A 13,008-nucleotide genomic window follows, 5' to 3' on the forward strand; every position below is an offset into this window, starting at 1 on the left:
AAAATAAATAAATACCCGTGGAAGTCTTGACATTTTTATTTGTAGTTTGTTTCAGCTTTCATACAAATAAACCAGAAATCAAATGATTAACAACAACAACAACAACAATAATAATAGTAGTAGCAGTAGTAGCAGTTTACATGTAGAAAACATTTTGAGTAGGATTAACAGAGCAGGTTAATAAAACATAAATTAAAAAAAACATGAAGAAAAAGAAAGAAATGAGAAATAGGCCCCCAATTTAAGCATTCACTCAGTCACCCACTGAGTGCATATCTTGCATTCATACTGTGTCTTTGTCTTTCATTTGAATCCAGTCCTTGTTCGACAGTGAAATTGCGATTTGGCTGCAGCAGAGAGCAACAGATGCACAGAATGGAGAGATGACAACGTTGACGGCACACATACACAAGGACCGCAGGCATGGAAGGAAAGTGTTGCTCAGCTGTATGCAGGGAACCAGAAACCTAGGCACAGACAAAGATCAGAGTAAGTTAGTGAAGACGGCTTAGGCAGCAGAAACACCTGTGTAATGTGTCTGAACACTCATGTGGCAAACAGCTACAGGAAGAGAGGCTGAGTTTCTCAGAAGTGAAGAGGGGCAGAAGTTCACCAGCTTGCAAAAATAAATCTATAAATTGTGAAACAATTGTTCAAACACCAGTAACAAAAACACAAGACTTGTCCAAAGCTGCAACAGCTGCACATTTACAAAGATTTTACATATCTCATCATCTATAGGACATAATCAAAAGATTCACACAAATTGGAGAAATTTCTGCGCGCATGTATCAAAGCTGAAAATTTGTACTGCTGAATATCTGCTGGCTGTGGTGCGACCACACTTGCAGTACAACAACAACAAAGTCTTATTTGACCCAAAAATCCTTTTACATTTATAAGTGAGACATCTGCAATACTGCTAACAGGATAGCCAAGACTGTAAATAAGGTTTCTTTTGCTTGTGTATGGAAGAGAATTAGGGCCACTGGAAAAAAAAAAAGAGGGCTCTTCCGTACTTATGACCTTAGTCCACTGAGGTTTCATTTTAGTGAACCTTCCTACGTGTCTAGAAGAGAGTTTTATTCATGTGACATTGGTATAATGTCAAGCAGGAATCTGCAAAGAAAGCTACTAAACATGTGACTGTCTGCAAACGTATTTCTGCACATGTGAATTGTGCCATAAAGAACTGCCCCTGCCCCTTAGTCCTAATCCTAACTGTATACACACAGTAAAACAGGATGCTGGTATGAACTGGGCAGAGACGAATATGTAAGGGGTTACGTGACAACGTTGTCCATCTCTGATATATAGTCCATGCACTCAAATGTTATATTGAACATGTTTTAAAGTAGAGGCTGTGTCTGATGTTTCATTAGAGGCTAACTACACTCTTTCTTGCTAGGAAAAAAAACATGCCAATAATCCTAATAATACTGTGGATGTGTGTTTGTGGTTATTTGCAGATAAAGCAATGTGTGTCCAGAGGAGAAATATTTAATAACTCTCCAACATACCAGACATGAAGGCAGGCAAGAATGGCCAGGAAAATGCCACAAACGAGAGCGCAGGGCACAGCAAAAAGCAAGGAGAGGCACTGGTACGTCCAGATACGAGCATTCTCAAAGCCAGTGATGCTGTAAATCCACACTTGGTCTATGCTGTGAGGTTTGCTGGGTTCTGCCAACACATCACTGACCTCCACCTGTAAAAGGTAACAGGAGAGAACGCTGAGGCTGAACACAATAAACTAGCCAAAGTTAATTCAATTTTTATCAGGATAGTTTCAACTGCTATCTTGATCAGTTAGATCTTTAACATGACAACCATGCACAATGTGCTTTGGGAACACGCAGGTTTTGGTTTGTGTATCTGTACTGAAAGCTATTTCATTCCTATTCCTAGATATTCCATTATAACAGAAATAATTTATTATATTTTATGTTTTTTCACTCAGACAACTCATGTTGGAAACTATGTTTGCAGCAGGAAATTATCTGGAATATCTGTATCTGAGCGATCACTCTGGGAATACCATTCACAGCATTTCTGGTCAGCTTAATGTTATATTAAAAATAATTAAAAAATAATGTAGTTAACTTCAAAATAAAACAATATAAAATGATTTAAATTCGTTTTATTATCAAAATATCACAAAGTTTGGGAAAATGAAATGTGTCATGTGTGGCTTATCTGAGATTTTCTGTTGCATTAACTCTTTCAATCAATAAGGGTTATTTCACTGCTGTTTTGTTGTGTTCTTTGGGGTTTTATTTGTGTCATCTATAGATTGTCCCATTTAACTCTTTCCAAAGAGAAAGAGCCCCCTCCCAAAAAAGCCAAAAAGAAACCCAGGGGAAAAAAATAAATAAACAGGGACAGGGACAGGGACAGGGACTGGGACAGGGACTGTCTGTCGGATGGGAAAATGAGGGTGAAAATGATTGTGTAGCCTCACAAGCAGCATTTTAAAAACCAAGATAGTCTTATAAAGAGTGTACAAATTCCCCCAAAATACTTTTTTATCTCAGATATTTTGTCTTAGATATAGATAACAGTTCTGAGACTGGTCAGATCCAATTAGAAGGTTAAAAAAACAATTTTCTGGTAGGACTTTGTCTATGCATGTGACATCTGGATTTTAGGACTCAAGGGCAGATGTTGTGACAAAGCAGACTGATAATAAAGAGAACAAACATCAGGACCTTTAGGTGCTGGTTGATACCACGAGGATCCCTGCTGACAGGACGAGTGGCTGCTGGTGTAGGAGGAGCAGCAGGTGGAGCTGGAGCTATGGGTGGAGTCGGGGCCCTGGGTGTAGTCAGAGCTCCAGGTGGAGTTGGAGCTTTGGGTGCAGGGGTTGAGGATTTGGATGCAAACTCTGGGGGAGGAGGGGGAGTGTTTATCTGTTCTTCCCCTCCGTCGTCTTCATCGCTGTCGTCAATCTTACACTCCACCAGGCAGTCGTCGCTCACCATCATCATCTTCGCTAAAAGCAAATGTAAATGTTTGCATTCGAATCACGCAGAATTGTTGAAGCCAACTAGATTCAACCCACAGACAGAGAGACTCACTCCTCCAGCTGATTGCAGGCCAGTGTAAAAGCGAGCTGAGCTCTGGCACTTCCACCTGTTCTTCAGCCTCCCGAAAAAGAAGTCAGTCCAAAATCTGTAAATAGCAGCTGGTAATTTTAAGACGCCATTTTTAAATGGAAAGCTCTGCAGTGCGGCCAGTGGTCGCATTAGATACAGTGCAGCCAGTGGTCGGATCTAACACGCGTGCATTTAGAACATTTCTATCAAAAAGGTGAAAAAGTATATCAGTGCGTCCTATGAAACTTTCAATTCAAGATTTACGATTCACCACAGAGACAGCAAAGATATGAATAAATCATGTCTGACTTACCTTTTTTTTTAAAAACAAAATGCTATCTTAATCCTTTCTCACTGACAGAGACCCTCAGAGAGAGAGAAAGATGGGGCAGGGTGCTCTGCTTTGTGCTAATCTGAAATGTCAATGAGATCAGTTCAGCGGCTTCATCACAATGTCCCTCGAAGCTGAAGTGGAATTTACAGGACATGCAGAGACACAACACAGACACCTACAGTGTCTGACACCGACTTAGTGTGTCAGGAGTGCAAATGCGGTACAGTAGCTCTATGTGTGTGTGTGTGTGTGCGTGTGTGTTGGGTGGCTGTGTCAAGGGGTTATTTTAGGAGAAGGAGCAGACGGGTCCGAATGATCGCATTACAGAATTGGTGTGGTTTCCTAAAACAGAAACAATGACACATGCACCCACAGAGACCAATTATGTCGTAAACATGTTTCAATTAACATTAATACAACACTGATTCACCACAGTGATGAGTCAGACTGCAAGAGAGACTGTCACACGCAGGAAGTTGGGGTTGCTTATTTTTCCAGAGGCAAAATCTTTGAGTGACTACTGGAGAGCCATGTTCAGAAGCACAGCGCAACCACTTGTACCCCCATCATGCCCGAGTTCAGCTGAACCACGTGTGGCAGTCACACCAGTCAAATGAACAACAATCCCCTTAAATACAACAACAATCTGTTAACCATTCATCACTTTGTCATCTTTATTCATTTTTTTTAACCACATATACAGTTGGACGCAGTAAACTTAGTGACATCATCGAACAGTGATCCAGAACAACAGGGTGTTTTAAACATAGATGCAGAATCAATAAAAGAAGGGAAAACAAAACAACTCTTCTTTCATTTTTCCAATACTGAAACACAAAAAATGTGAGATGATGTATGTAAGATTTTAAAATGCTTTTAGAGTCAAAGGAGCTGTTCACCTCGCTGCAGGAATCCTGAAACACGTTTGAATGGGACCTGTGGGGAAAAAACATGCTTCCTGGTCCTAAAAATAAAGCCAATGCAGAAGTGCCTAAAAACCTGCATTCTCTCTGAAGGCCACCAGATGGCAATAGCTGTTGTTGAAAAAGACTGTAGGGGTCTTTGGGTAAAACTTTACTTTAGTCACTTGTTTTGGGTCATATACAATAATAATAAAAAGTAAAATCTTGGTTATATCATGTCTCAAAAAGGAAGATTAGCAGTGGCATTTTCTGCTCATGCACTGTCTAACGACTTGTCAGTCACAAGATATTGAGCAATGAGCAAGCAGTTTCACTGCTGCTTGTCCTCATTGGAGCCAGTGTCTTGCAACCAAGATGGCGACAACAGAAATGTTCATCTTGTGGCTTCAAAACGGGACCTCAGACACCAACAGGTGACATCACGGTAGCTACGTCCATGTTTTATAGTGCCTATGATGATGCCATAAACACAGCAAGGGGGGCCCAAAGTGTGGATGAATGAGACAAGAGTTTCAATCGTGGCACCAAAATGGCGCCATGGTGTTCACAGTTTAAATCAGAGAAAGAGTCGGACACCTCTCTGATATAGGGGCCGTTTTGGCTCTCGAGACAAGGGCACAGTTTCCAGCTGAAGAGTAAGTCGACCTAAGACCTGAGAGAAAACCCTTTCTTATTCCTTCTAAGCCAAACCTGAGTTAGCCTGTCCTTAACTCTGCATAAGCCCTGAGATTTGGCCAACATATCAGGCCACGTCACATATGAAGGGGAATGTGTTTTTCTTCTCTGTGTTTTTTCAACACAACATGCTGTTATGCAAAGACCAAGTATACCAACCTCAATGCTAACAGCGTATCTAGCTAACACACACGGAGTCTCAAAGTGTTCAGTTTTCAATAAATTAATATGAAATAAACAATCAACAGAATAATAAATGTAAATGTTAAGTTGTAATTTGTGAGATGATTTAGGATATAATCATCATAAAAAGTTGTTTGATCATTTTTTTAGCTTGAAAGGAATTTTTCAAAAAATATTCACAAAATATTAAAAAAAAAAACTTTCTGTTTTATTATTTTTTTTCTCCAATAACACACTATTTAATGACAGAGGTGTTTTTCACTACCTTTTTTTTTAGCAGTATGCTACCGTCCTAAAGCAGCTAACCTTGCTAGCTGTTGAGCTAGCAGGGTTAGCTGCTAACCAAACCAAACCAATTCTAAATTAGCTACTGCTGTAACTCCAATAAACTTATTTTATATAAAGCAACAACTATGATGTGCCTAGCATATTGTTCTCCAAAAAGAGTCAGCTGGAAAAAACAAATGGGTTAAACAGTAAACTTTCGTTAACTGGTGAAATAGTTAGCTGATGTCATATAATCAATCATGTTTAAAATCGGCCATTTCCTGTTCCATACAAACCATATTGGATCAGTGTTTTTCCAGGTATACTGCTAATAACTTAAACTTTCTAAATGAGGCCTGTTCACTCAGTTGTAGCTCATATCACTTCGGGATAAATTTCCCGGGACATTCACTCCTGAGAAAATTGACAACATTCCTAAATATTTATCACTTGTAAATATTCCTTTCCACTGTAGAATGATGGACTTCAGACTGTTTGGAATGTGTAAAAAAAACCTTTCCAGACTGATGGACAGCAACAGATGCCTCCCAAGATCACTGCAGATGATACATGGTGACACTTGCTTGTTGATTCAGTTAATCAGGTGGATTTAAATAGCAGCACCTGGACACTATTTCTGTTACTTCATATGAAAGCAGTAAAGGAGTACTTAATTCTTCACACACTTCAATACCTCAATAAAATGTGTTGTATTTTGTATTTCATCTGAGGCTTTATTTACTTAATTTTAAGATCTGCTAAAGATTATTTTTATTATGCAGTGACACGTCAAACCTTTAGAATTGAAACAGGGAGCACTTTCTTTTTATCATGCCACAATGTTTTGCTGCTAATACTGAACACTTTGGGTTCCATACACATCTGCCTGGGTCACATTTTTATTATAATATGCAGAATTGAAAATTATCAGATCTTTTCAAGTGAATTAAACATGTAGAGTAAAAGATGTGAAGGCACTCCTAGACACAGGCCCCAGATCAGTTTTCTTTTCTCTTTTAAATAAGGAAAAAGGTTTTTGGGTGAACTGATCTCAGACCTGCCACTAGGGGGCAGTTTTAGTCTTCTGTTGTTGATGTACAGTTAGTATCATGGCAACTGTGTTTAAATAGTCAGTCTGGTGAAGTCACATCCCTGATTCTTCAAAAATCCCAAAAGCATGGAGAACAAAAGCAGACCAGGCCATAAAAAAACAACAACAAAGCAAAAAAAGAGACCAAAACCAGACACACTGGACATACACGGCACAGAGAATAGTGGCACTATGAGATGGCAGAGACTCACTTATTATACACATGTCCAAAAAAAAAAAATGGGAAAAAACAGAAGAAAAAAAAATCAAGATCTTTCCCAAATGCACAATTGGCATCAGCGGGATAATTATCATTGTCAGACAATGAATCAATAATTTCCTGGCTGTCCCCTCCTCAGTCTCAGTCCACCGGTCTGAAAAGGGCCCGTCCCCTGAGACCGAATCCTGCTTTTTTGGCCACAGGGGCAGCCTGAGGAACAGAGGAGGAGGTGGACAATGAAGAGGAGGAAGAGGAGGGTGCAGGGGCTGCAGTGGCCACAGGTGCAGTGATGCCGGACCCCTGCAAGGGAGGCTGGCGAGACAGGAGCTCCTTGAACACCGAGTTCATCTGACGGTTGATCATCTCCTGAGAGAGCGAGAGGAGGAGGAGGAGGAGGGGAGGTGAACATCAATGTTTTTCTGTTACATACTGCATTATTCTACTGCTGCATCCTGACACTGTTAAAGACTGGAAGGTCCTTTTTTTCATCACTTTTTTGTGAAGGCTCTAACTTAGAATCTCATAACTGAGCGACTCTGAAGGTGGAGTTTTGTATACAAAGTCAATTTAATCTAGACTTTAACAGAAAGTCCACTGACTGAACAACATAAGTTGCTGGTGGTGTTCTCACTGCAGAATGAATTCACTCTCACATCTAACATCATAGTTACTTACTCAGAATCAAGAAGTGATGTGATCCAAATATCATATAAAGCAGCGGTCCCCAACCCCCGGGCCACGGACCGGTACTGGTCCGTGAGTCGTTTGGTACCAGGCCGCCAGAGTTGTGGCTCTGGGGCTTTTATCATTAACTCGGTTTCCCGTGTTGAAGTTGTGTGTCTTATTTTGAAAGAAATATTTATGCGTTACCATAGCGACCAGAGAGCTTTAAGGGGCAGAGAGGAGGATGTTATTCTCAATGTTGTTGGTGCACTTCAGGACGCTGCTAATAAAGTTACACAATCACACAGTGAATTTGCGTTTATTATTATATTTACAAAATACCACAGTTTTTGTCTTGATCGTATCATTTTATTTTGTTGTATTTATCACCGACACCTTAAAGGCCCGTCCGTAAAAATATTGTCTGACATTAAACGGTCTGTGGCGCAAAAAAGGTTGGGGACCGCTGATATAAAGGACCATTTCCAAGAAAATGGATGGTGTCATTCTTTGTTTAGATTATTGGAGTGTTTTATCACATGCGTTACTTGTCCAATTTAACAAGGATGGAAAGAGTATGAGGAAATTGCTCTCAAGAAGTAATGCTACACAACCACACACTTATTATGTGAAAACATGCTTTGATTAAACATTACTGTATGCTGGGAAATAATTATGTGATGATAGTAATGCCTTAGAGCAGTGATTGATCATGCATGGTTTGCAGTGGTGGTAAGTGGTTAGTTAAGTTACTGTGCAGGTTGACAAAAATGTGTCACTTGGAACAAATATGGCAACTGATTGTTTAAATAAATTTTTTAAAGCAATCTGAACTAATAAATGAAATGAACTAATAAAAACAGCCGTGATGAAGACCTCAGAGTTTCAGTGGGCTCCAGAGGATTTTCAGATTTTTCTATCTAGAGCCCTTCTCTGTAAAATAAAAAATACTTCCCCTCTCTAATCATCAGTTCTGAATATATATAACCGCCTTTCTCACAGTTGCATTAGTGGTGTTAACCAGAAAGAAGAGCAAAAAAAACCCCAAAGCCCACCACGGCTGCTTTTAATAGTCTTTATGTAGTAATACCAACCTTCATAAATTGCACCAACATCTACTTTTAGACTATGTGAGTGCATAATAAACCCCCAGTAAAGCAAGCCAGGACAGAGATGCAACTCTAAAACTAACATTTTAAAGCAAAAATAGACCTGCAGCTGTGAGCCACAATGCAAAAGTCTCTAATATAAATCTAACGTCAACGAGCAAAACTAGCAAGCTAACACTCGTCAGATGAAACATCGTAAAAAAACACCACCAGCAAAGTTACTGCTTCATATTGTGCATACATTTGAACTTCTGGATGTTTTTTATAAAAAGTCATACCCACATTTTAGAATTTTTCGTAATGTAATGCTTTTGTTTTGGTTGTTAACAAAGGGTTGAATATGTTACACCGCTAACCTTATCAATTGGTGTTCTTTCTGCCTGAATGAATGGAGGTCTGTCAGGGGGTCTGAAGTTTCCCTGTCTCAGAGTGTCCAACGTGTGCCTTCGCTCCTGAGACCTGAAAGAAAAAAACATAAACAGCTTAACAGAGATGTTGAAAGACACGGGCAGATGCCACCTCTGATCTGAACCTTACTTTAATGTGTTGGAAAAGTTTCTCTCCATCTTCTCATGCTATAAAGACTAAAGTTTTGGGCTTTGCCTCATTTATTCCACAGCTGAATTGTGCAATTGTGGAAAGCAGTGTTCTGACCTGCTATGTTACTTTCTAGGCTGTAGCTCTGCTTTTCCACAATCTGATTCCGAAATCCACAAATTCCTCATCCTCAGCAGCAGAAAGTGCTGCTCCCGCCTAAACCTGTAAGCAGCTGCAGCTCTTCTCAGAAATACTGTGGGGATGAGCCAAATCGACAAATTTCTGCATCAGTGTGTCGGGCTACTGATACAAAGACACAAGGACACCGGCACCATGAAGTAAAACTAAAAAATACAAGAGTAGTGACTAGCAGTTTAACCCAGAATAGTGCACTGTTATTAAGAGTTCTGAAACATTAAAAAAACAAAACAGACAGCCGCTCTACTCTTAAGATTAGGCTTAATTTCCTTTTTGACAAAGCTTATAGTTAGGGCTGGATCAGGTGACCCTGAACCCTCCCTTACTTATGTTGCAATAGGTCTAGAGTGCTGGGGGCTTCCCATGATGGACCGAGTGTTTCATCTCCGTTCACCTTTTTTTACTCTGTGTTTATACACCAGTCTGCATTTAATTATTATTATTTTTTATTATTAATCACCCACAGCTTGTCTTTTATTCCTCCCCCAACTCCCCCACCCCCAACTGGTCAAGGAAGATGGCTGCCCCTCCCTGAGCCTGGTTCTGCTGGAGGTTTCTTCCTGTTAAAAGTGAGTGCTCAATCCTAGCATTCGTTTCAATGTCTCACCATGGGATGCTCCTCCCTGCGTATTTCTCAAAAGCAACAGTCTCATTCCACCAATCCTGATTGGCTGGTGATTGCCACAACCACTTCGGGAAAAATCACCCACCCTTAAATAGTTTACACTTTTACATAGACGTCATTGTAGGGTCCTTACGGTACTAAGAGCCTTGAGTTATGATTGGGTGCTATATAATAAACAATTGAATTGAAGCGAATTATTGTGCAGGCTGTCAGATTGCTGTTTAACTCAGCTGTCAATGCCAGGTGAGAAGCGTGCACCTTTACTCTGGAAGAAGCTGTAAAACTTTGGGAAAGTTAATGAGAATGCATCAGTTTGTTTCAAGTTCTGTGTAGACTTATGATACAGTTTTTTGTAATACATAACCTAAAAAAATTACTGAATGTACCTGACTGTAAGTGGAAAAAAATGAGATATTACAGTGGATGTAATATGCCTTCAGTTTGCAAATGACCAGATGTATGCAAAGACTGTGTACTACTATGTAAATGGTAATGTTGCACATTGTTTGTATAGACAGATGCACACGTATATAGATAATGACAGTTTTATTTTCTCCCACTGTAACCCTCAGTAAGCAGTCCAAACAGAGGGTGATGTGGTGCTGTACAAAAAATGTAATGCAAAACCTTCGTGGCTCTCACGTGTACATTACTTCCCCTCATGCAGTTTTTTCCTGAACAGAGTTTATCCACAGTCTCAACTGGCTGCAAGCCTAATTTATATCAATCTGAGTAACGCTGCACATGCATGAGGCCTGCAGTGCGTCAAGATAGGTGCGAGTCTTACACTGGCAGGTGTCGTGTGGCGGGGGAGGTTGGTGGCTTTCGACTAGGGCTCCCCTCACTTCCTCTCTGCCGTCCTGGCAACGAAGCGCTATCGCTGTTCACCCGCATCCTGTGAAGACACACACAGAAACTTCTGAACTTTCAAGTCTATTTACGCACACGAGCTTATATGCTTCTTTGTACAAAAATGTGGAGCTGGGTAGACGTATGAGTTTGTGTACTTAGATGTTTATGGCTATTACATGTTTTTAATAAACCGCAGTGTGCATTTGAGTGTGTTTGTTCGTCTGTGTATGCTTCTGTGTACCGGGTTGTGTTCTCTGTCTGTGGATCTTCTGCTGTCAGGTTTCCAGTGCTGCCTCCTCCTCCACCTCCTCCTCCTTCTTCTCTTTTCCCTCGATCTGACCTAAGGGAGGAGAAGGAGAGAGATATATATTTCACGAGAGAAAGCACAAGCAGTACAGTTTTAAATATGGGATGAAGACTGAGCAACAAACGTTTTGTAGGAGGGACCAGCAGCAGAGGTGAACTTATGTGTGACAAGAACAAAATAACTTCAAAATAAAGCAACAGCTCCTCAAATAAGAAAATGACCTTTGAGAAACTTGTGATGTCCTGATGGTGCTTAGTCTGCACTGATATTTAATCACCCTCCTGGGAATGTTTGAGGCCACAGTTTTTAACTTTGATAAATGTTGGATATCATAGCACTGTTATCTCTTCATATCTGTATTAGAGATAACTGGGGATTGGTATAAGGCGCTATGAATTAGATATGCAGTTCAGACACCTACACACAAGCAGAGAATATGAATTGATGCTGAAATACTTTCTCTCTCCACTTGTGGGTTTTAAATTCTACCAGTTTATCTGATTTAATGGCATCCAATCAGCATACACACACACACAGACGCTGTTTTTCTTTCATTTTGTCACTTCCTGTCACTTTAACTGGTAAAGAATATTAGTGGGGCCATTTGTAATGGAGAGGTCCAGTTCAGTGAATCGAATTACCCAAGGTGCCCGTGTCGGCACTTGTCGTTCAAAGCAGCCACACTCCTAACTTTAAACCTTAACAGTATCCAAACGTATGAGTTATTAAAGAAAATCTATCCAGTCATACTGCAGGCTGCCGTGGCGCTCACTCAGGGAAACCGATTTGCCTTAATTTCACTTTGAATTGTGGCACTGAATAAACTGACCTGAATAGCAGGCAAAAACAGTAAATTCTGTATGAAATGATAATGATGCCTTAAGGGTGTCATGAAATTTCATTTTGGCAGTGGTTATGTGACATAGAAATGTCACTCACCCTTCCAGCACACTGATGTACTTGTGAGGGATGAGGCCCTTAACCCCTCCCACCTCTCCTCGCCACCAATCAGAAGAGGCCTTGCTGTGAAGGATGAGAGGCTCTCCCTGCTTGAAGGAAAGCTCCGCCGGGGATCTCGCCACGTAGTCAAACATAGCCACCGCCTCCCATTCTGTACACACCAGCAGACACACAAAGCAAGGTTATAATGTACCTTTGTGGTGTAACAGTACAATAATGTGACAGGGTTGGTGCTTATGCGTACTGACCATCCTCACTGGGCAGATGCTCGGTCTCCCCATCTCCCTCTTCTGTGATTGGTTCACTGCAGAAAAGCAGAAAAACCAAAGTCATGCTCGGTTCCTCTTCTCTTCCGCTAACTGTCACACCACAGCCTCTCTTTATGCAAGACTTCATACTGCTGTGAGATTTCCCAAATGACCCTAAAACCTCAGGCTTGGTCTAATGTCATACTGAATGATTTTTAATAAAAAGATCATGAAGGAAACAGACTGACTTTGGGTTGTAGAGGGTTAGCCTGGAGGCTAGTGTTCCATTATAGCGAGCAATCGGCTTAATAGCATTACGCGTTATGTTTTTACACAAAGCATTATGAGCTACACAGAAGTGCCTTTGGCGTGGCATGAAATTCTGTTTCAAGAGGATGAACCATGAAAAGGGGGCTGAGGGGTGAAGATGCTTTATGTACTTGGAACCATCTCAGCCTGAGTCTTAAAAGTTTGACATGAACAACAAATCTCTGGAGCAAAAAGGCTGCTGCCCAATTATTTACTGACGACAGTAAATACTTCAACAAATATCTTTTCAGACTGAGCGTGATAGGCACTTTTATGTATTTACTTAATTTACTGCTCAAAAAAGCCCAAAGGTACACTTTTTAATCCGAGTACAGGATCAAACATCAGCCGAATTTCTGGGATATTGATCCTCTCAGTTTTGTAGCAGAGGGGGTATTAATCAGTTTCAGTTG

General features: G+C 40.6%; 2 protein-coding genes across 4 annotated transcripts in view; both read right to left on the reverse strand.

Moving 5' to 3' along the window:
• Positions 1-24: 24 nt before the first annotated feature.
• cav4b (caveolin 4b) lies at positions 25-3,650 on the reverse strand. 2 transcript variants are annotated; one of them, XM_005742060.1, is made up of 6 exons: positions 3,609-3,649; positions 3,409-3,508; positions 3,078-3,171; positions 2,709-2,992; positions 1,521-1,708; positions 25-467 (listed from the first exon to the last, which is right to left on the reverse strand). In XM_005742060.1, exons 4-6 carry the CDS (start codon positions 2,985-2,987, stop codon positions 284-286), a joined length of 651 nt encoding a protein of 216 aa, XP_005742117.1. In that variant the 5' UTR covers positions 2,988-2,992; positions 3,078-3,171; positions 3,409-3,508; positions 3,609-3,649; the 3' UTR covers positions 25-283. The 2 variants fall into 2 exon arrangements, with proteins under 2 accessions (XP_005742117.1, XP_005742118.1); XM_005742061.1 differs by having other exon boundaries at positions 2,709-2,987; positions 3,409-3,650.
• Positions 3,651-6,362: 2,712 nt separating this feature from the next.
• The window catches only part of LOC102215860 (SLIT-ROBO Rho GTPase-activating protein 3-like), a 28,012-nt gene continuing 21,366 nt past the window's right edge, over positions 6,363-13,008 (reverse strand). For both annotated transcript variants that reach the window (XM_005742063.2, XM_005742062.2), the window contains exons 19-24: positions 12,287-12,342; positions 12,018-12,189; positions 11,013-11,111; positions 10,707-10,814; positions 8,916-9,018; positions 6,363-7,153 (exon numbers count right to left, since the gene is read on the reverse strand). In XM_005742063.2, the coding sequence (XP_005742120.1) occupies positions 6,929-7,153; positions 8,916-9,018; positions 10,707-10,814; positions 11,013-11,111; positions 12,018-12,189; positions 12,287-12,342 (763 nt within the window). In that variant the 3' untranslated portion in view covers positions 6,363-6,928. The remainder of the gene's footprint in view (positions 7,154-8,915; positions 9,019-10,706; positions 10,815-11,012; positions 11,112-12,017; positions 12,190-12,286; positions 12,343-13,008) is intronic.

Source organism: Pundamilia nyererei, unplaced genomic scaffold, assembly GCF_000239375.1.
Source record: "Pundamilia nyererei isolate P.nyererei 1_Seehausen unplaced genomic scaffold, PunNye1.0 scaffold00116, whole genome shotgun sequence".
In the NCBI taxonomy this organism is placed as follows: domain Eukaryota; kingdom Metazoa; phylum Chordata; class Actinopteri; order Cichliformes; family Cichlidae; genus Pundamilia; species Pundamilia nyererei.

Excerpts from the sequence above, each read along its gene's own strand:
- cav4b (XM_005742061.1), bottom strand. The coding sequence starts at position 2,987 with ATGATGATGGTGAGCGACGACTGCCTGGTGGAGTGTAAGATTGACGAC. Across the intron at positions 1,709-2,708 it reads GTATCAACCAGCACCTAAAG|GTGGAGGTCAGTGATGTGTT; the intron begins GTCCTGATGTTT and ends TACCTTTTACAG. Across the intron at positions 468-1,520 it reads CTTGCCTGCCTTCATGTCTG|GTTTCTGGTTCCCTGCATAC; the intron begins GTATGTTGGAGA and ends GTCTGTGCCTAG.